Raw genomic sequence first — 23,588 nt, 5'->3', positions numbered from 1 at the left:
ACAGCTTGAGGTTAGTGCCCTACCTGGAAATCTGGATGTGAATGACTTTGCCAAGTCTGTACGGTGAGTCAGAACAAGAACTACCGCCTGGTCTGACTTCCAGCTCACCTGCGTACATTGTTAGCAGGAAGAAAATTGCTGTACTGTAAACCAGCAGGGAATATGTCAGCATGGTTCTTTCACTTTTATGGATGTTAAAATTGGTACCTTTACTGAATACAAAATATAATAGACTCCTGGAACAGTCTGTGCTGTCCCTGGCTGAGGGCAGGTTAGATTGGGAAGAGCTTGCAATAGGACTGCGGGAAAAACGACTGAAAAGTGCATCAAAGATGAAGTACCTGCATATACATTACACAGTTTATAAAGCCATTTTCCTACAGAACAGTGGTTTCTCACTGTAGATTGTACATCTTTTCCATACTTCTGATGACACCTCGTAACTCAATTGTCCCAAGAAAGGCACTGAATAACATGTCTGAAGATGGTGCCTACAGTTCTCTCACCTTACCAGCCTTCAGGCTCTGTGGGTGACCACAGGCTCTGAACAGCGATATTTGTCATGCTCAAGTGCTCGCTCTGGGGGTAGAGCTACTGATGACCTTTATGGCAGATGACAGTCTTTCCATTGTTAGAGATAAACGGGCGGAAAGTATTTTTTTGTTTGTTTGGGGATGCTTTTGTCATATGCACAGAATAACGTGTTAAAACTATTCTACGTACAAATCAGTTGTTGTTGGAAGGGTACTGGGTAAACACGCTGAGGGGGAACAGTTCGCCTTTGCTTCTTAACAGCATTGCTCCCCTGCTGTTCTGGTGGTGCAGAGGGGCAAGCTTGCTGCCAGGAGTGAGCAGATGTTAGATGTCAGTTTTGAGTAACCTCTCTGTAATCATATTTAATTTAAAATTAGTATCGCTAATGCACTAATGTTTTATGCATCCTGGTAGAGGGAATGTAGGCTGTTGGATCTTTGAGCACTTGTTAACTGTTTCTGGCTGTGAGTGACTGGTGGCTGTGTTATTAAATAATCTTAAATCTTAGTGGAAACCAACTGTGATAGACAGACATGTAGTGTGATTATGTGTCTTGTTCCTATAGGAAATCACACTACCAAAACGAAAGAAAAATCCAGGTCATCCGTAACTCTGCATGACAGCCCTAACTTGAGGAGGGATGTTAATGATGGGTGTTTTCCTCTCTCCTTCTGTTGGCATAGTAGGGCTTTGAATTGGCTCTGATGAACTGAGAAACTTCACCTGGAAAATACTAGGTCACTTGGAAATTCAAAAGTTAAGTTAATAAGATATGTAACGCAGAGCTGCCTTGCCAATCAGTTTATGAAGATAGAAGTGCAGTGAAGACACTTTAGATTCCTTCAGAGCAAGGAGTTTTTGCAGCTGCTGATACAACCTGTACTCAACATAGTCCTTCAGATCAAAGTTGATAAAAGGAAGAAACAGGTTCCATAATTTTTAAGGGCTCAGTGTAATTTGAATTCAATTTTATATGCTTCTATCACTTTACACTTAATAGCTTTCCAGTAAATGGTTTAGTTGATGTATCAAAAATGTAGTTTGTCACTTTGTGTTAGTGCTTTAAGGAAGAATTTCTTTGCTGTTTTCAAGAGAAATAGGATGCAATGTGTCAGAATACCCGTTGGCTTTCCCCACCCTGCCCTGTTTTTTTTCTGTACAAACTGCATATACATAATGCTTTAAAAAATAAGCCAAACGTGATATTCTTTAATTCTTAATATCAAAACTTGGTGGCAGAATATTTTCCTGGTAGGAAATCTGTTTGCATATGCACATTTACATAACAGAGGGAAGGAGTAACTTTAATTTTTTATTAATTCTGTGTAAAAACTCTAAGATTAAGAACTAAACAGTTCTCAGGTCCTTTGAATATGAGAAGTTTGTATTTTCCACTGCTTGCTCTAAGAAGTAAAGCATTAACAACAAGAATGTCAAAGCTATAATAATTATAATAAGTTATTTGAAGTTTGACTTTACATAGAATTCCTGTATGAATTTGGGTGCATGTTGGGGGTGGAGTGAATAGAATGACCACAGGCCATTCATTTTCTTAGTGTTGTAGCTTGTTCTGGAGCACAGGCTATAAACACGGCAACCTCACACGGAGCACTCTGCAGGATTTATTTACCTTATTTTAGAGTTTTCTTCTAGTAACGCTTTCCCCCAGTGGTATGCTTCCATTCAGTTAGGAGCAAGTCTGGGGACCAGACTGGGTGTTAACTGCAAACTTCACCTGATTAATTAACAAGGTCAGAGAATTTATTTGAGATAGCTTGCAGAAAACTTGACAGTGTGGAACTAGACTTTTGTTGGTGTTGCAGGCTAGAGATTCTGCTGTCCACAGGACTCTTTCATTGATAGCAGCTTCATTTAAATGTATCCCAAAATACAAAGCTCAGTAAGAGGTTCTGCCTTATAATCATTGCATTATAGCAATCTGCTTGTGTTGGAAGACCAGATGACTACATCAAATACACCTTGATGTTACTGTGGGTCTGAGGAGGAAAAGAGCAGTAGCTTTTGACAATTGGTTGCTTGTTCTGACTGGGATTAAATTCTTGTTTGCTTCGGTGTTAAAAGGCATTCCTAAAAACACTCTGTAAACCCTGCTTTTAGAGAATGTAGGTTCTTGTCTTGTCTATCACATCAGTGTTATAAATACATGTCCTAAGTGAATTAATAGAGGAAGAGGAAATAGAACAGCTCTTAATTGGCTGGAGCTCAAAGGCTTTGTAGTGAAAAGTGAGCAGCTAACATGCAGCTTTGCTAACCCCCTGGGAGGCACAGCAGGTGCATCGGAACGCAGGTGCTGGACCATCCGGGGCATACAGAGCCTTTCATCTTCTTCTACTGGTTTTAATAGTTTTTCTCATGATAATAAGCTTTAGAAAAAGCCACTGGAAACCTCTACAGGAAATCTTCAGTTTTTCTGTTTGCTTTGTATGCTCTACAGAAAGGTATAAATGTATAGGCTTGTTATACGGAGTAAGGACTGAAGGGCAGAGTGATAGCTCAGTGTATCACAGCCAGTATTGGTTGTTGATTTCCAGATATCACTGCTGTCTGTGCACTTTGTACTTCTACAGGAAGAAGGTGAAAATCAGACTATGGTGGATTCAGTAAGGAATGTTGCAAAATAATTCACGGTTAATTAATTCATGTTTCAGCTAAGGTACGTTTTTGAAATGCTGATGTCAACAGCTGAAACATGGGAGTCGGCAGCATCAGCAAAGCCACAGCCATTGATGTTTTTAGATTAAAATAGCTTCTTGAACAGCAATGGGAGAAGATAGACTTACAAAAGAAAAACAGAAAATAAAGCAAAAAGTTTTTTTTCTCGACATCTGACACCACTTTGGTGTGTCTCTTCAGGTGATAGCAATGTTTGATGTGGGAGAAGAGGATGGAGGCTGTCTGATCGTTACCAACGGGAAGTAAAAAGACAGCTGGGTTTTATGAAGGAAAGTAAGAAAGAAAAACATGTTTATCTGGCCAAAAGGTGATAACATGTTTATAACCATATATAGCTATGTAACTGCATGAAGAGCTTCTGCCCTGAGCCTGGTAGAACATACAGCTGGAATTTGTATCCGGGCTCAGAGATATAAATATGACCTTCTTTGCACAATGAAGTGTCTCTGGTTGCACCGCAACCTGAGTCCATGCCTTCATACGCCACATTTGAGACCTTTGTCCACAAGTATTTGAGAGTGATACTTTGTCCTGGTTTCAGCTGGGATAGAGCTAATTTTCTTCATAATAACTGGTACAGTGCTGTGTTTTGGATTTAGTATGAGAATAATGTTGGTAACACACCGATGTTTCAGTTGTTGCTAAGTAGTGCTTACCCTAAGTCAAGGACTTTTGAAGATTCACATGCTCAGTCAGTGAGAAGGTGCACAAGAAGCCGGGAGGGAGCAGAGCCAGGACAGCTGACCCAAACTGGCCAAAGGGATATTCCATACCACAGAATGTCATGCTGAGTGTATAAACTGGGGGGAGTTGGCTGGGGGCCACCAGTCGCTGCTGGGGACTGGCTGGGCAGTGGTCAGCAGATGGTGAGCGATTGTGTTGTGCATCACTTTTTTTTCTGCCTTGGTTTTTATTCCTTTCTCTTTCTCTCTCCTTTTAATTACAATTGTAGTTACTGTATTTTATTTTATTTCAATTATTAAATTGTTATCTCAACCCACAAGCTTTACCTTTTTCAGATTCTCCCACAGGGCAGGGGCGGGGAGTGAGCAAGCTCTGTGGTACTTAGTTGCCGCCCGGGGTTAAACCACAACATGGGTCCTTAGGCACAAATCGTAAAGTACGAGGACATACACGCTTATCAGGACCTTTGCTGAACTCTTGAGTTAACAAGAGGCCTCTGCATGCTCAACAGCACAGCTGTGTTTCGTGCCAGAACAGTGGTTGGATTTTCTAGACATCTCTGCTATGGCTACCCTTTTAGCAGGAATGCTGTTGAAGCTACTTCTCCCAGCAAAGTTCTTTTCCAAGAAAACAAATAGATGGTTGGAAGCTTGCCTACTTAGATGAGTTTCACAATTTAAAAAATATTTATGTAGACCTTTTTTTGTGTTAAAGAGTCTGACTGTGAGCAGCTGTGGGGGAGACAGTCCTCCCGTTGAGTCACGAGGTTTGGAAAGGATCCCCTTGCTTTCTAAACTCCTCCTCAGAGAGCAGCCCAGGTGCAGCTGGAACCAATCCTAGTCTCAGACTTGGTCAGTGATTTTGAGTCTAAAAGATTGTATGTACAGCCACTCGTCAGAGTCAATGTTTGCCTGTCAGAGCCCATTTTAACGACTTTCACTGAAAGAGTTTTGCAAAGTTGAAAAAATCGGTGATTTATTAAGGCAACAGATATTACAAGTTCAGAATTGCCATTGATAAATACACTTACTGCAAAAAATCGAGCTAGAGTTAGAAGTTCAGAACAAAATTAACAATTTTATCCTGGGTAACATCCGACTTGGTCGGAGGCACAGATCTTAACAAAGAGCATCCCTGCTTGAGGAGGAGAGCAGTCCAGGCCCGCTGACCCATCCAGTGATTAGAATTCTCATCCTCAAAAAAAAAAAGAAGATTCTAAAATGGCAGATGTTATGCTGATGGTGAGGTGGGACTAGGTGAATTGTTGTGTGCCGACTGGCCCTTAACAAGGTGCCGATTGGGGAAGGTCAGTTGGGCCTGATGGTTCAGCACAGAGCAGGGAGGACTCAGTCCAAATGCAGATTTATGATTACAGATATGCCAGAGTCTTCCTGGCCTTCACTGGAGCAACACGAGGCTGACATCACTTGGTTGGTTTGCCTGTTAGACCCCGTATGTTATCTGCTTTGCAAGATAGACGCGTTGCTCAAGTTGGACCCCAGACTCCATTCTGAGCTGAATACAGGCGTCCATTGTTAGGTCAGGAGTGGAGGGGAAGCATAAGGCCACAGCCTCTGGTAAGGGGCTTCAAACAAAGCTGTCTTCTCAAGTGGAGTACTGCTGTTGCTGTGATGGTGTTGCTAAACCCAGCTTGTTGTAACTGTTCTGTGAAGTGTGCATAAACACTGGAAACTCTTAAACATATGGGTACTGATAACGTTTTTAGTGGCCCATTTGATCTTGTTGCTTAGAAATGTTTACCTACTTCGCTTCTGTCTGATCTTTAAGTTTATTTTATATTTTCCTGCTACCAGGATCTATTAAATGGCAGCTCTACAGTTTCTGACAAAACAGTATTTCTGTTTTGTTTTTATTCAAGTTTTTATTTGATGCTTCTATTAAATTGTGATCTTAAGTTTACTGTTGGTTACTGGCTATGGATGTTGTTATAGTTTCTGCCCTAGAAATTTTTTGTAATGTTATTCATCAGAAGCTGTGGAAAGGGAAAGGATTAGCTTTCTCTGTTTACTTGGCTGTTTATGCCTTCATTTTCTTTTATTACTTCTAACAAGGCTAAAAAATATATTTTGCACTCCCTGCAAGTAATTCGAGCATCCACAGGAGCGTAACAGCATATAAAGCTGGAATGTAAGCTAACTACTAAATTCCATTTGGGAATTACTTTATAACTATCTATTATAAGGGATGTAAATCATTGTATCTACCTACTAATACCAACCACTAACAGAGAAGGGCTTTTGATTTGATCTAATTTGTCAGTTCTTCTGCTCCTACCTTTTTTTTCTTCTTTTTTTTTTTAAGCAATTGAAAGAAATCTGAGTTTTCTCTTTGGAAAAGTACCTGTTTACAGCTTCCTGTGCAAAACACTGGTTCCTAAATGTTTGGAGTGGTCTAACTGCAGACCTTCTAAAAAATAAAAAATGAAGGAACAGAGCTATGGAGTTATTTATAAAAATATCTTTTTATGGTCTGCTACGTTAAAATAATTATATAGACAAATTATTCCTGGGAGTGTTGTGGCAGGAGAACAAGGAGAAACCTCTCTAATACTGCAACATTCAGATAGTCAAACCTAGGTTTACTCTAAATTATACTGGGACTAAGCCAGACATGGACATAAGACTAAGTAATTACTCTCTGTTACCGTCCTCTGTTGCCTTAGATTTGATCCTTAACATTTTCCTTCACCTCCATATAATAATTATTTCATTAAAAAGCCTGTTTGCTCAGTATGGGCAGGCAGATGGAATGAATCCTCTGTGTCTGGCTGAAGTCAAGTGCAGTTTTTCTTGGTCTGTGTTTTCTTGCTGGGGTGGCATCCTCTGTGCCGAGGTGACCAGGGCAGTGTCTGAGAGCAAACAAAAGGGGAAGGGTTCTGCCCACAGCTCTGCTGGGCTCAAAGCTGGGCCCACAGAGCTGCCCGGAGGCTGGAGCAGGTGGCTCTGGATCTGCAGCTAACAGTCTGCGTTGCCAAGAAACGTTCTGCTTTTTGGATGATGGTGTTTGGGTAGCAGAAATTGCTGGCTGCGGGGAAATGCTTTTCAGGAGAGAGCAAAATTGCCCAGCTAGTACATAAGAATAGCGCAGTGAAGTTTTCAGGGAGGGGAAGAAAAAAGTGAGGCAAGGGAACAGGGGAGATGGTTGCTTTAGTTTTGCAGGTTGTTGGAATTCCTCATGGCTTGTGGTCAGACCCTAGGGAGGTCTTATCTGGGAAACGCACCCAGAAGGGTGGGGATGGAAACAGTTTGCTAGAGAGGTGGCTAAGTGGGAGATGGAAGGGATGCTGTGGAGAAGAACCAGCTTTCCCTGCCTGGTGCGTTTCAGCAGCTGCACAGCTGGTTTGTTTTCCAAAGTCTGTTTGATGGAGTGGATCTGCAGTGTGTTACCTGCTAAAAAACCAGCTGAAAAGCCAGGTGAGAGCCATCACTGGGAATTTCTCCACTGCTGATAATTCTGACTGACCTTTCTGCAAGCATCTCTCAGATGCTAATTCTAATCCCTGAGTCAATCAGATTTCCCAAGAACTCTCTATTAGCCAAGTTGTAAATGCCTTAAGGCATTTGAAATCTGCACAGCTAAGTAAAGAAAATGCTGGGAAAACAATACTCATAAAAATAACAAAAGTGTATCCTTGTATGTGTATAAAAACCTGTTGATACTGTGTTGGGGACATAGCATTCTTTGTATTGTAAATAGGCATGTCCATTTTAAATGAAAATGTTGACAATTAGTTCTGGTTTTGGGGTGGCATCATCTTTTACCTGCGTGCTACAAGCGTGGCCCAGCGCTTTCAATCTGACAAGCTCTCTAAAAGAAAAGCCAGAGTTGGCTCTAACTTTGGTAAACTTGTAAGTGCTTCATCTGACTTTGCATCCTTATCTCTCTTCTGTTACCTCATTTCAGCTGAAATTTAAACAAGCTTTTTCTTGGCTGACAATTTGAAGAATCAGTGTTATTCCTAGAGGTGAGTTTAAGCAGGGTTGTTGGGGTTTTTTTTAGAGATACAAAAGCAGCTGTGTACATTAAGATACGCTCTTTCTAAGACCTTTGTAGGAAAAGATGCAGCAAGCCCATTTTCTTATCTAATGAGATATACTATATGAATATTCTTGAAAGCAAACTCATTCTTGTTATCCTAAAAGTAAATTTTTTCAGCATTCCACAGAGCAAGATGCCTGTCCCAGAAGGCACAGCACAAGAGGAAATACCCATTCTGTGGGACAGATTAAAAATCCTGTCTCTGCTGACAAATTAATCTTTTCACCAAGACTGTTGTTGGGGAACAGATGGCACAGCTTTTGAATGTAGGCCTGCTTTGGCTTTTGATAAAGCACAAATACATTTTCATGCTATAATCACTCCCTATCAAAGTCTTACCTCTTTCGTTTGCAGACTTCCTTCTAGGTGTTGAATCCCATCTTCCGTTCTGAAAATAAAGTAGGTTGCGCAGAACAGCAACTTTCAGACAACTAGACTTCATTGAAACTGGATTAAAATGTGAGATTTACAATACCGTAAAACCTTAGACTCAGAGGAGATTTTTAGATCTGCTTCTCTTTGTAGGAGGGGAAGGAGAAGGTTTGACAAAGGTTTGCTGTGAAAAGCAAGGATTATCTGCATGTTCAGAGCAGTCCCCAGAAAGTGCAGCAGGCAGGGGTCCGCTGCTTTTCGTCGTCCTCATCTCCTCAGCGCTTCCTGTTGCTTGTTTGCAGCGAGGGGTCACTTTTACTGAAATCATGCTTTTGGATAGAGGAGGGGAAGGCTTAATTTCAGCCTGCTTTGAATGTCAGCATTTTTAGCATCTATTTTTATGGCTCGGAAAACCAACACGGATGTAAATCCAGGTGCTTCCCTAGATACGTGGAGTTCTGCATTCTCAGCTGCCTGGTGGAGAGTCAGATGACCTCGGTGACATACAGTGTGAGAAGGGCTTTGCCCCCTGTGATCATCCCTGACTTGCAGGGGCTGAATAACAGCTTCACTCCTACCTGCACATGGAGGAGCAGGGGAAGGTGGGGAGCTATGGGGAGGAAGAATTCAGGTGAGAGACTTCAAAGGAGTAGTGAGCAGCAGTCAAGTGGAGGATGCGCACTTGCTCAACTGAGGCTGGATGGAAGGTCTCCCAGGTGAAGCCCTGCTGCAGTGGTGGATTTCACCAGCTGGGCCCTCATAAAAGAGGTTCTTGGTAGCCACTTGCCTCAGTTCTCAGCACAGCTCTCACCTTGGTCATTGGTAGTGTTTGTCTGGCTGCTTAGATCCAGTGCCAGCTGTTCTGGGACCCTGAGCAGAGGCAGGAAATGAAAGATCATCAGGTTGATAAAGACAGAAAGAACAACAGGCATGTGAAACAAAACTTTTGATTACTTAGGCTCTTTTTTTTTTTTTTTAACAGTGCTGTAAGGCAAGTGAGTTTTGAAGGAAAGCCGCATGAATGCTGTGTTGCTCTTGCTTCTTCAAGATCATCAGAACATGCATACTAATGTTGAAACTACTGCTTTGCTAGAAGAGGCCTCTTGGTTACTTTTTTAAACTTTGATTTGGACAGAGGAAGGGGTTAAAAACACTGTGGATTTTGAATAAGCTGCAGGGGTAAAGTGTGAGTGTTGCAGGGCAGTTCTTGTAGTGCCCTATGGAGTAGCAGGGATAAGGTAGTATTCACTGCATGGTCCATATTGAGATACTGAGACAGGAAAGCTGTGTCTCAGGAAAATTAGAAATTTTTTTTTTTTACTTTTTTTTTTTTTCCCTGCAGAAAAGCTAAATATATCCTGAATTCTCCCAAGTGTCAGAAGTACCTTCCCTGGCTGAAACTATTGCTAAGTGTAGGGATATTATGGCAGAATGGGTGATGGATGTGTTGCAGGGGTTGTTTGTTTAATGTAACTTGGGCTTCCAGAAGATGGTGCTAAATCTGAGCCATGTGCCTTGAAGCTGCTTTTTGTATTAAGCCTGTTGTTGCATGATAATCTAAATTGGCGCTGGGACCAGCAGAGAAACAATGAAAATCCTTTCAGTGTAAGCAAAGACAAATTACTGAATTATTGAGAGAGAAGGTGTTTCTGTAGCTCAAATGGGCACTTGTAAGATGATTGTAGGCGGTTGTTAGGGCTCCTTATGTCTTATTTTCCTGCTCGTGTGGGATTTCTTATAAAAACAGTACAGAGATTTAACAGCAGATATTTCCAAAATGGCCTTGGTGATTCACTTTAAAAAGGGAAATACCTTATGTGTAGTTATTATAAACTTGGTCTGAATACTGGTTCATTTTTGGCAATCTTGGTTGTGCAAGATCTGCAAACTCAGTAGACTGTGACAAGCCCTGCTTTTTTTTTCCTGCTTTCCCTCAGTTTTAAACATTTCTTAAATGTTCTTAGATAGTTTATTCTGAAATTGCAGATTGTTACTCCGTAATTAATTAATTGCTCAGTTTGTTTCCCTTGGAGAATCAGATGGGAGCTGACATCATTCATATGCAGAGAACTTCTAGGTGTGCTTGTTAGAGATAGAAAAACGTATAAATCAATATGGAAAACATAAATAACTATCTATAGTATGTGTCCTCACTGAACAGCAGCAAACATGTACCTGCTCGCTTTTTCCTGCTACTCCAGACAAACAGCACCTAGAGAGGTAACTGTTCTTGCCCTCTCCTTCACAGGCTGGGTAAGATCAGCACGTGGGGAGAACTGTGCATACTGGGGATGCTGGCTCATCTAGTGATACTTAGAGAGGCCCCAAAATTCGTTTTTAGGCATTGCAGCTACTGGTTTCCCCCATGATTTTTCTTTGTCCTGTTGCCTTCCCCCAGAAACTGTGTGGAGGGAGCTGCAGCACGTGTTAAACGAAGACTTCAGGAGGTAACAGTTCTCCTCTTCTGATGAGGGAAAGACTGTAACACTGTATTACTGTTGAAAAGCACACTGCAAAATATGTTTTAATTAGAGTGTAGTTTGCTGCAGTGTAATTAAGAGTAAAAAGCTTACACTTAGTGGAGCTGTGCATTTTATTATTGTGCTTTCTTTTAGCACAATATTTCTTAGCATTGCCTTAGAGAGAAGGAAAGAGAATATGGGAGACCACAGCATTCATAGTTACAGTCTGCAGCAATAATTTTTTTGAAGACTGCTTATGAATTTGACTTGAATAATTTTCAATAGCATCTCGTGCCAGAGGAATATAATACTTCAGTTTTAGTAGCGCATGGCACTTCAAGAAGAGGGCAGACAGAGTTGAGCTGGCTATGTTCTCGATTGGGATAAATAGCTTTCTACTAATAAATGCAAACTAATGGGGACTTTAATGTTGAAGGAGCATTACATTATTTTTACTGTTGAAATAACAAACCAAAACTAGCAAATCTTCTGAGATGTATATAAGTGAAGACAAAGCAGTGTCAAACGTGATTTTTGGCTACCTGCATTTTGATTCAGGTTTTTTACAACACTTTGGTATGGCAAGTCAAAATGAAATAAATCAACTATATGTCAAAGACTAATTGCATACTAATTGCATCAGGAAGTCTCCTAATGACATCTTTTTGTAGATTTCCTTTTTCAGGGTTACTTTTTCATGAGAAAAATATTTTTATTTCTTGCTCTCTCCCTTTCCACCCACGTTACAATTTTCCAAAGGACAGAAGTTATGGTTCCTGATGAGATTTTCATTTGCATATGCAACCCTGGGGAAGGTCAGATGCTTTCCCGTCACCTCATATACTGATGATGATACCAATTCCTTACACATAACCGGTCACACATAAATTTGAGCTTAAGTTGCAGGAACAGTCACTCAACATCACAAGAGATTGCTTATCTGTAACAGCTAACTCCAGAAACTGCACTGTAGGTAGGTTCAGTCATTTGCCTCTCTCAAAAGTAAAAAATGCGGTATTGCTATTCCTGTCTCTCTTTCCCACTCCTCGTGTCTGGCTGCTTAGTTTTCCAGCTCAGTTATGCTGCTACATTGGTCCCTAAAGCTGTGTTGCAAACCAGGTAATTGAAATTTCCACTCTTAACAGTGGCAACTTCTCTGCTATTAGAGACTGGAGGTACACTTAACAGAGGAAGTACTTCTTGAAACTGGATATATATTTTCTGGTTTATACCAACTGGTATTTTAAAACTGAATACATTGGTGGTTTTATCACAATTAACACTCTGTGTCTTAAATTCTCATGAGTTTTCACTCCCAGAGTCCATGCCTTGAACTGAGTCGAAGAGATGTAGTGCACTGTGGCCAACTGCTGCTCCCAGGTGTTTTGCATTAGGAAGCAAATAGAGCTGAGGGAGAAAGGGTGTTTCACAGCTAAATGCTGTTCACAAGCCTTTGGCCCAGTTCCCAAACATAGCTGTGATTGCATTAGAGGTGATTTAGCCAGATGTCCTGTCGCATGTGTGTTTGAGTTGCAGAAATCGGTAGAATGGCTTTCTTTAGCTTTTGTGTGGTTAGATTAATTAGCCAAGAGATGCATGTACTGGTGTATAAAAGAGTAGCATGCTGTCCTCCTTCCAGTGTCTCAAAGTTAAAGTTGTGATGCAGTTAATTCAGGCGACATCCCTCCTATTCCAGCTCTCACTGATGTTCGAGAGGGCAGTCTCGATGGTTTGGTCCCACAGTTCAAGCCTGCTTTTAGCTGCAGTGGTTGCTGACTTCATTTCTTCTCCAGTGGTAGGGTAGAGGTCATTTCCAAGCACCTTGAAAGGGGCACAGTGATGTGGCTGTAGGGCACAAGCTAGGTGTTTAATAACTTCGCTGAAACTGGAGACTTAAATTTGGAAACAAAGGAAGAAAGTTAACTCAGCCCTTCATGCTTCCCAATGAATCTACCTGGAGCTTGTATAGAAAGAGTTCATTATTTGGAACTCGGTTCAACTCCATGGCTCACTGGCTTTTGCTTTTCTTATATTTCACATATTTTTGCAGGTGATTTTAATGGGTAGGCTGAATTAACAGACAATCTAAAAAAGGAAAAAAAAGCTTCTGTATGTAGAAATTCTTTTGGTGGATCATGAATGGTAATATCAAAGTCTAAAGCATGATAGAATTAAATACCTTAAAGATCTTATTCCGATAAATGTAATTTAATATAATACATATTTTAACTTAATATATTTAATATATCTAAATATTTTAACATGTATTAATTGTTGAACGCATTGTTTCCTCCATAAGTAAAGCAGATACCCAAATTCAAAACAAAAGAAATTAAGTAACCTTCAAATACAGGCTGGGTGCACGCCAGCACCTGGGGGGTGTTGGATGACAGGTATCTAGATACTGATTGCAAAGTTACATACCAAGTGGCTAAAAGATTAGTTCTTTAAATATATCCCTCTGAAGAAACAACACAGTTTTATATTCAAGGCTATGGATTATTACTGTGGACTGTTCCAATTGGTGTGTTTCAGGGTCTTTTGTGGAAAGCCAGATCATACATTGTATGTTGTCTCCCTGCTGCTAGGCAGTGCGTTACCCCGTTTTGCAGGTGTAGGTGCCCCACGTAGATGGGGTGAGAACTGGTGAGCTGGGCTGTGTCCTGCTCTGCTCCAGGGAAAGTCTCTTTGCTGTGCTGAAGAAACAAGACAAGTTCCTGCGTGTGTCCTAGCTCTAGGTGGCTGTTCGGCATTCCTGCACTTCAAGTATCTACCTGTTTTTTAAACAATACTTGTGTTCAAGGTGTTTTGCCATTTAGTCTAGGTTTCTGACTGCCTTTGATGCCTGAAGATTTACAATACAGAAATTTCTCAGTGTTGGAAACTCCCAGAATGATTTATTTTATTTTCTTTAAATCTTGAAAAGTGCTTGTTCCAGGTAGAAAGCTAGGGCAAGACCAGCATCTTTGAAACACGCAGTTTCATTTTACAGATTAATTCTTTATTTAACCTAACAGCATATTCCTATCCAAACAGTCAAGCCTGTGATTCTTTAAAAACAAATAAATCATGTGAACGTGGTGAACTTGAAACTTGGTGAACTTGGCGTACTGAATGGGCAGAGGCCTCTTGCATTTGTAGCTTTCCTGCCTTGTCAAAGGAAATTAGCTTGCAGACTCTGAAATGTTTTGGCCTTTAGGAGGATGAGCTGTAAAGCTCACCAGAGGGAGAATTGGTCCTTGTCATCTCTCCCCACATTGTTTTCCACTTCTCCCAACTATCATATTTCAAACTCCAGGCCTTAGTCCAGCCCACACACAATTTTTGTAACCAGCTTAGTCAGGGACATGATTTCCCTCCCTACTTCTGCCTGTTACACTTAGTTTATAGCAGTAATGCCTGCTTTGTGGGAGTTGCTTCAATAAAATTGTTCCTCTCCTCGTGCAAGGGGACTAGCTGTAGAAGCAGAGGACTTTTGTGTTGGGAGTAATTGCATCTTCCACGCGTGGGTGGACTGCTCGAAGTACGCAGGTCTGATCAAAGCTGTTTGTCTTCTCTGTTTTGACATCGCCGTGTTGAAGTGTCTTGATGGTTCTCACCAATGTCTCTGGAAAGGACGAGCTTGGGAGTGCAACCATGCAGGTTCATCCCTGTCCCAGGGCGCAGGGGATTCCGCACTGCATCTGTGTGCACTGCCTTCAGTGTGGTGCTGGAGGCTGGTGGCACTGTCAGTTGCAGCAGCGTCTCAGCTGGAGTTGAAACAGCCATTCAGGTTTAAAAAAAATTAAAAATCTTCCATACTTGGGCAAGCTGCGTTGTTGTTACTGTCTTTTAACAACATGAATGTCAACAGTCAACTTTTGCTATATGGTATATAATTACGAAGCAAAGGAGTGACCTCAGTCACACATATTTTATTTGAGATTATTAAGAGTGCCATTCTGGTTATGATTCAGCAGTAAAAGACTTCACTGAAACCATGCCCACTGTTTTAAGTTACACTGTGGACTCTGAACTGCTGCAGAGCACTTCTGCCTTCGGGCACCACGATGTCGAGATTTTTCAAGTGGCTGTTTTTTGTGGGAGAGGACAGGGCTTATTGTAAGAGTTGCATGAAGCGCTTCAGAAACACTGCAGGTTTTTTCCCTTTCTTTCCTTCCCCCTCCCCTTTTTCCTTGAGCTATTTAAACCCCAATAAACAAAAAGTTGTAACTATGGGCAATACCTTAATGCCTTTGGCAATGTTCGTGCTTTCTGTAAGGATGGCTCCATCTTTCACCTAGAAATGGCTAAGCAAGGGGGTTTTCTTCAGACGCACAGCTCTGCTGCCAGATCACACAGAAGCAGATCACCGTGACAGTGCCTTTGACCAGATAAATCTTGCATCCTAACCTTTCTTAAAACCAGCTGCCTGTGTCCCTGCTGCAGGTGCGGCTGTGGAGGCACGCCGGAGCGCGGAGGGGCTGGCCGGGAGCACCGTACAGCATGCTGGTGCCATCTGATGGTAAGCCTTCGCAGCAGGTTTTCCCCCTTCCCGTCAATGTCAACAAGCTTTTCGTTTATTTTGTGGGAGTAGCATGAGATGACATTAGTTCCAGGTTATATATACATATATATATAGCAGAAATATAAGTATTATATTCATTAAAGAAATCTAGAATGGTTTGTGTGCGTGTCTTTATTCATCCTGTGGTTTAGAAACAGCTTTTGAACTAAACTGCAACTCAGGATATGACTTTCACGCTTATTTTTCTTTATTTTTGTCCCCTAGAAGTAACTATTAATTACAGACATGGTCTTCCTGTGATAACTCTTACGCTCCCCTCAAGAAGTGAACGCTGTCAGTTTGCCGTTAAGCCAATGATGACCACTGTAGGGGCATTCCTGCAGGATGTGCAAAAAGAAGATAAAGGAATTGAGAGACTGGAAGTCTTTACAACAGGTATCTTACATTTCTCAAAATTAATATATGCCTTTTCAAATGGACTGTACTTCTCTCCTGAAGCATGAGCTCAGTCATCCATCAGGTTTAGCATTGATGCTGTTGGGATAGCTCTTGAACGCTTCTGAGGTTTATTGGTGTTTCAAATTTCTTATGAGTCCTCTTCAATAGGCTGTTTAAAAATGCAGAATTGGACATGTTACTGTAATCGTCCTTGTATCCCAGTAGTGTTCTCTATTATCTTTTCCAGGTAGCTTCTCTTTGTAATGCTGTCTTTAATTAAGTGTCTCTCCTGGTTTCTTTGGTATCTTTTTCTTCCTTTTCCTCTATGATCCTTCTTAAAGACAACCAGTCGAGCTCTTGAATGTGATCTGCCTCTGCCAGTTGTTCAGTGTTTTCTGGAGCTGGAAGAATCCATTTGCCTTACTACAAACTTGAACTGATACGGAAAACTTACTGAGAGCTAAGCAATCATATAACGTGGGCAATGATAAAGGGCAGCTTTTTGAGACATTGGCGAGGTTTCATTCATCAGCTGGAGTACAGTACTTTGGGGTGCTTGGGTTGAAAGGAAGAAGCTATACCGATACGGTCTTTCCTCCTTGTGGCACACTGTTTATCCCATTGTCCCAAGTCTTCAGGTAATTTTCTCAGTCTCTGCTCATTGTTTTAATGGGTTTTGTCTCTTTGGTCTGCCTGTTGATAAAAGCTAACATCCAGTTAGTTAAACTGCTTTTCCATTTTATTTCCAGGGCACTTGGTTTGTGGTTTGGCAGTGCTTTGTAGTTTTTCCACAGCAGTTCTGAAGAGTCTTGCCACCCCTGCCCTCATCCTAGAGAAGGACTTCTCAAAAGTAGAAATGAGAGGTAGCTTTCTTGTCTCGATCTTGTAGAATAGGTACTTGAATTTGGCTAACTAAAAGCATCTATGTACTCCCTTCCCTTCTGACCCCTCTAAAAGGAAAGGAAAAAAAAATCTATATGCCTATAGAAAGATTGATTTTCCATCAGGTAACACATAAACAGAATAAAGGATGGAGTCAAGGAAAGTTGGTCCGAAGTTTCATTGCTGGGTGCATTCATAACATTCCCTTTTCTTGGTGGTTGATATTGCAGAGGTTCTGCAAGTACTTTTAAAGGAACTGAAAATAGATTTATGCTTCTAGAAGATTGGGAAGCCACAGATCTAGGAGAAGCTGCTTTAGTTGCCTTCAGGAGCACATTTAGTAAACCAGGAAAATACCCCATAGAGCAATACATTTATATCCTCTAGAGCAATGGAGATGTGATCTGTGTGGATCCCAGTATGTGCATGAGCTTCGTGTGCACAGGGACTTCAGCATTTTTTGGTGTTTTGTTTTTTTTTTTTTAATGCTGCATCCACTAGGCAGCACAGGTAGAAAATTCACTTGAAAAAGATAATTTCATAACAGACTCTTGTATCTTTGGAAGCTCCTGTAATAAATGGTCATTGTCAGCAGCTGGCCTTCCCCTTAACATGGAAGTTTTCACTAAAAAGGATTTCTGACTGGGCTGAGGCAGAACATGCACAGGCAAACAATTAACCTCTAGGTACTGCTGTTGTGCAGAGACATCCATGACAGAAGTATTTGATTCACTGCTGAATTGCATTCTTCTGCGGTATGTCAGCAAAAGCTGTCTGCTAGTTCTGCTTCAGTGCAAGCATCTGTCACTTCTGAAGTATAAGATATTTTCTGTAAGAAACCTACAAGTCTGGCATTTTTGGTACGGACAGGCAGCAGGTTCCAAAGTGAAAAGGAATTTGGGCCATTTTCACCTATTATCATTGTTAAAAACGCCGTCCTTTCCCCCGCTCCCAATTTTGGAATAGAAACATTGTGGCTTTAATGAAAACAATGACCACTAAACCATTCTCTGCTCTGTATTTTTCAAGCTCTGTTCTGTATTTTTCAAGTGCCAGGCAATTGTAACCTTAGAGAACAGCTTAGATGTTTAATTTATTAGGAAACTGATACTGTAAAGAGAAACTGTTGGTCAAGTACCAAGAGTTGAATTTAAGCATTTATTATTAAAGAAGAATTATGAAGACTCGATTTAGTGCAGACACTTCTTCTGTGTCATTTAGCCATTAAATGAAACCCAACCTTAACTGAAAGTATTAGGGCTGCGTATGACAACGCACTTTCATTTTCTGTGGGTTTGATTTTGGTCCTGCAAAACTTCTGTACTTGTGCATAGGCCTTTTGCTGAAAGCTGGTGCAAAATTTTCTAAAATAAAACACCTCCCCCCAAGACTTTTCTGCTTTTCAGTTAATAAAAGGTTGGACAGGTTATTAAATCAGTGTTGTATCACACCCAGAACAAACAGCTTGCCTGGCACATCTTTTGAAAAGCATTTTTTGTTTAAATGTCACTTCATAAATGTCACCTTAATAATTTAAATGCAAATGAGCTTTCATGTTGTATTACCCTGTATAAAAAAAAAAAAAAAAAGACCAAAAAAAAAAAAAAAGGAGAAGGAATAAAAGCAGTGAGTGGATGGGCACATTAAAATTTCTGATTTTGCACTGGAAGCGATAGCCTTCCAGGTTTGCTTTGCCACCCAGACAGGGTGGCCCGAGCGCCAGCTGGTGTGTTGGCTCCCAGGGTCCAGTAGTCTCAGCCTCAGCAGATGGGGACCCAAGGACAGAGTTCCAGTGAATGCCTAACTGCAGGTGTGGGGTTGTCTATGGTGCCTTTCTGTAGCGGGCCCATGGGCACAGATGTGCTGTGACAAATATTTACGTACAAAAATCTTCATATTTTGTAGCCTGATCACTATTCATCTCGGGAGTAAAGCCACCGTTTCCCGCCACTGCCCACACCTTGGCGGGGGCAGGAGAAGATGCCCTTTTTATATACAGCAAATAAAGACCAGGTCAAATGGGTACCATGGAGCAGCTGCTCTGTGGCTTTTGAACCCACCCCCCCATGCCACCACAATGGTGTGTGGCTCCGGGGGTTCTTGGGCCATCTGAAGTCCCGGGGGGGCTGGTTTTATTGGGTGGCTCTGGGATCTGCTGGACTTGGGCCAGTGAGAGCTCCAGGGATCCACTGTTATGTGTTGCTGCTAATGACTCCAAGAGCTGTTTTTCAGTTTCTTCAGCTCCCCATGGGATGTGATGTGTTCCTTTGCCTCCTAGCTGGAATGAGGTGGAGTGGATGGTGAAATGAGGAGATATGAAAGCCAGAAGGCAGAACGAGCAATAAGATACTAAAGAGAAGAGGTTATTTACAAACTTCAGGCCCCTTTAAACAGGGAAACAAAAAGCAGAGATGGGACGAAACAGATCTTTTACATTTCAACAGAAGTTTTAGATTACATCTGCCCTTGTATATTGAATGTAAAATAGGAAGGGAAGCATTTCTCATTGGATGCAGTTGTTTCTTCTGTTACCAAGACATCAGAAATGTTGCTGGATTACTACTGATCTCGCAAGATCTGCTATGTTGAGAATGCCCTGGGAAGGGCTGCTGTGTGTCCATGCTTTTGGATATCAGCCTTTTCATATATTGAAGTTGTGGTTCATCCACTAGTGGCAAATCTCTTCTAAGCCCTAGGCAGACACAAATACTGCCTTTTGGCTGAAAGCGCCCTTGGCAAAGAAAAGTGGTAGAGAGGGAATGAGAAGAAGGAACAAATATAAAAGCAGGATAAAATCTTCAACACCTAGCTTTCCTGATTGAATGTCCCAGTTACCCCTTTGTCTCTGAATTTAAGTCATGGAAAATAGATATTTATTTATTTTTTCTCAGTCTGTTCTCTTGTGTTGCTGATGAGGTAGCATTAATGTATATTTTTGCATTAAAAAGAAAAGTAGAAAAGGGGTTTCCAGAGCTTTTTAGACTAATGCTTCTGTGGCTCCTGGTCTGCCTTGTACTGAACAGTCTAGCTATCTACTTCTTAACTCCTAGTCACAACTGATCGTGAAACAGATTTCAAGTACAAGTAAAAAAATCTGAACACCACTACTGACAAGAATTGCTCCTTTTGACTAGAAGAGCCTGTTTAAGGAAATACATAAATCTATAACTGAAGATGAGGTCTTTGAAGGTCTTCTAAGTTTCCAAAACCCATTGTCCTAGTGAAGATGCAAACTTGTGTGTAGATGGAGAAACAAAAATGCATATCTTTACCTTGCAATTTGTTGCTGTTTTATGCAAGACTTCTTTTTCTTCTGTCCTTCCCTTTGCAGTGGGCCAATTCTAGTCATAATCGTAACAGAAGAAAATGCGAGTCTGCTCGTAGTAGTGGCAAGTCCAAATGACGCTGCTAGGAAGGCATTCAAGCACACTGTGTTGATGTGTTCCTCCTTACTGTTTAGCGTCAGTTACCAGGTTTACTAAAAATACAGTTCCCTTCCACACATCATTAAAAAAGAACTGTAGCACTTTTCCAAAGGGGTATTGGCTAATGTTTAAGATTCCTTATGACAAATGATTTAGAACTTAAATCTTTCTTCTGCAGATGGTAGCAAGGTTTCGAGTGCAGCCTTGATGGAGGTCTTACTGATGAATGACTTCAAACTTGTTATCAATGACACAACGTACAGTGTGTCACCTCCTGTAAAAGGTAAGAGCAACGCTTAATAACTATCTCACTTCAGCCAGTGAAAGGCATGGGAAGACTCAGAAAACTGGAACCCATCCAAAGAAAGACATTTATCTTTGGTTTTTTTTACCATGGGATAGGCCTGCTTTTGGGGATTGGAGGTGGGGAGAGAGTGAAGAAGAGTAGGTTCCTGAAGTGTTTTATATGACAAACATTTTCTTTTCAGATAAGCTGAGTAGTGAGCATGCTACTGAAATGGAAGATATCAAATCTTTGGTCCACAGATTGTTTGTGGCTCTACATTTAGAAGATCACCAGATCAGGAAAGAGAGAGAATTGCTACAGAAAGTGGACCATCTGAAAGAAGAGCTGCTGCCTCTTGAACAGGTTGGAAAGTGGGGTTACTTTTTTAAAAAAATTCAAAAGCATTTCCTTTCATCAAGAGTAAGTCCTGTGACAGAACAAAATCAGCATGAATGGCTAGGGTGTGTCTGTTTTGTTTGTTATGTCAACAATGGTCAATTCAAATGTAATTCAAATTATTTTCAATTCAGTTCTTCTCCTTCCTGATACACATATTCCCTGGGAAGAAACCACAACACCTGGAGAAAGCTGTCATGATCAGGCCTCAGTGTGGCTAGTATTGGGCTTGAAAGTCCACTCAGTCCCCTGTTGCTGTATGAGTTCTGAATACCCATTATGGAAAAAACAATAGTGAGGTACAAATCACCTGTAGCTTAGGCTAGGGTTTTCTCTGTCCCCGAGGCAGCAAGGCACATTGTTTGGATTAATGGTTGCCAGAACCCAAGAAGGGAAGATATGAAAGTTGATCCGGGGCAGGCTAAGCTAACCCAGCATAAGGGGAGGAAGCCAGAAAGAGCCTGGCAAAGTGGACAGACTTTTCCTTGGCTTCGGACCTGCTTTGTGAGGACCAGCCTCAGCGTTAAACAGAGCTGCCTTGAAATGGAAATCCAGTAGACATAAATCCCTAGTAGTGGGGACATTAAAAGCAGGATTTCTTGGTGCACAACAGACAGGAGATCTGGTTGCCCTTGGATTTCAGTCTTTTTCTTTCTCAGCAGGGTAAGTCGGTAAGAAGTCAGTAAAAGATCCTGAAAAAGGATCTAGGCCAGCAGAAAACATAGTTGGGGAGCTGCCCACCAGCAGAGTACTCATGTTTGCCTGAACAGGTTTCTCTGTTTCTTTTCCTTAGATGAAAGCCAGAATCACTGGCAGCGCTGATGCAAAGACCTCCAGGCTTCTGTGGGTTGGCCTAGCTCTGATGTCAACACAGGGGGGAGCGCTGGCATGGCTCACATGGTGGGTCTATTCCTGGGACATCATGGAGCCGGTCACATACTTCATTACTTATGGGAGTGCCATGGCTTTCTATGCCTACTTTGTTCTTACTAAGCAGGTAAGCCCTCGTTTTGTAAACGTCTGGAGTATTGTAAAGAGGGAAAACAGACTCTGAAAATCACAGTGTTTGGGCTCTGATGAAAATACAGTTCTGTAAGTAGCCTTGCTGTCAGACAGGGACTTGTTTGATCCCCAGTAGTGCTGGATACAAGCATTACATTGTGCAAAATCAAGCCAGGTACTGTTACACATGAACTGCAGAGCAGCTACCGAGCATAACTACGATCTGTAAGATTGCATAACCTAGGGAATGAAAAGTGATGAAAGAAGTCTCTTATTTTTTAATAGATCACTTTGAATAATAAACAGCACCTTGCTTATTGCTGTGAAGGGTGAGCAACTAGTAGTGCTGTGCCAGTTTGTGAACGCTGCCTTGTGGAAGCAAATCACTGAACTGTAGCTTTTATTCGCTGGAGTTTATGTATAAACGGTACAGGGTACCGAGCCGTTTGGAACTCTGCCAGTTGCATTATTGAAATATACCTAATTTAGTGCCTGGAAAAAAAAAGTTATTACATTGTTCTTCAGAATCCATCTGCATAATCTGACTGCTTTTCCTCAACTTTGAATGAATGGAAGTAAATGTAGGACACCTGAAATGGGGCAGGAAACAGGCATTGTTGAGAAGAAAAAAAGTTCGAGCAACAAAACCCCCAGATCTTAACTGAGCTGCACAATACAGACTTGTTCTGAAATCCTGTTAAGATTTCCAGAAATGTTTGTTTTTCCTGTTTTAGCTCTGTACTTTACTCCCAAAGTGGACATTTTGATATTGAACTTTCTGTGATGCAGAACGCATTTTGCTATGGAGATATATGGAAGAGTAACCAACTCTTCCTTCCACAATTACTAATGGATCTGTAGACCTCCTGAAACATCGGGTTCCTTTAGTGAGAAGGGGAAATGTGTCTGTTTTTATGAAGAGTTGGCTCTGAATGCACGTTTTACTCCTTCTCACTGATTTTTAAGAACAGCTAAGGCATTCCTACTTTTTGTATATGAGTAGGCAGAGATTGCTACTTGGCTTTTTTGAACAACTGATGGCACCATTGCTTGAGACTTTCAAGTAAGTCCTTGAGAAACAGTAGCTGAACTTTCTCCTTGGAAGTAGTGTCCATTGACTCAGGTGGCTCCAGTCATGAAGATTACATAATGTCTTTATTATAATCAAAAATTCCTTTAGACATGATAGAAATTACTCCTACCATGTCTTATAAGGGCATAACTTCACATGTAGCCTCTTAACAGAACATATACAGGTGTTGAACAAGATAAAACTGAAACAGGCTGAATTTCTAGTGAAAACTTATCTGTATAATATATGTATAATTACTGTATGTATGTATTACATGTATAATTATAATCTTCTGACCTCTACCCGGTTTTCTTGCTAACCCCAAATATGTGCCCTACTTTCTTCACCAGGACTACATTTACCCCGATGCTAAAGACAGGCAGTTCCTCCACTACTTCTATCGGAAATCCAAAACCCAGCATTTTAATGTGGAACGATATAACAAGCTCAAAGACGACCTAGCAGAGGTATTTAAATACAGTCCTTAAATACTGAGGTAGCCTCTGGCTTAAGACTTTTTCAGTAAACTCTCAGCTAACGGAAAACTGACCTCAAGGTTTGCTACTTACACTCAAAACTGTGTTGCTGATCAGCCAGTTTCAGCTATTCAGATAACCATACAGTGTTTGCCATTGACGTATAAGCTACTTCATTAAGTCACCAGAAAGGGAGACCTTCATGAATTTAATTTAAAACAAATAAATCCGTTTATCAGCCCTACACATCCATTTTTTTGCATACTCTTCAAATGTGGCATTTTTGGCCATTTTAATAG

At 41.1% G+C, this 23,588-nt stretch overlaps 1 protein-coding gene across 2 annotated transcripts in view; it reads left to right on the top strand.

Moving 5' to 3' along the window:
- Positions 1–23,588, top strand: part of MCUB (mitochondrial calcium uniporter dominant negative subunit beta) — a 52,845-nt gene that overhangs the window by 28,391 nt on the left and 866 nt on the right. For both annotated transcript variants that reach the window (XM_055703424.1, XM_055703425.1), the window contains 6 exons: positions 15,234–15,309; positions 15,577–15,747; positions 20,236–20,340; positions 20,546–20,706; positions 21,533–21,736; positions 23,164–23,280. In XM_055703424.1, coding sequence (XP_055559399.1) covers positions 15,234–15,309; positions 15,577–15,747; positions 20,236–20,340; positions 20,546–20,706; positions 21,533–21,736; positions 23,164–23,280 — 834 coding nt within the window. The remainder of the gene's footprint in view (positions 1–15,233; positions 15,310–15,576; positions 15,748–20,235; positions 20,341–20,545; positions 20,707–21,532; positions 21,737–23,163; positions 23,281–23,588) is intronic.

Source organism: Falco cherrug, chromosome 1 (assembly GCF_023634085.1).
Source record: "Falco cherrug isolate bFalChe1 chromosome 1, bFalChe1.pri, whole genome shotgun sequence".
NCBI lineage: Eukaryota > Metazoa > Chordata > Aves > Falconiformes > Falconidae > Falco > Falco cherrug.
Note: the sequence above shows the minus strand (reverse complement) of the source record. Positions and strands in the feature narration are given on the sequence as shown.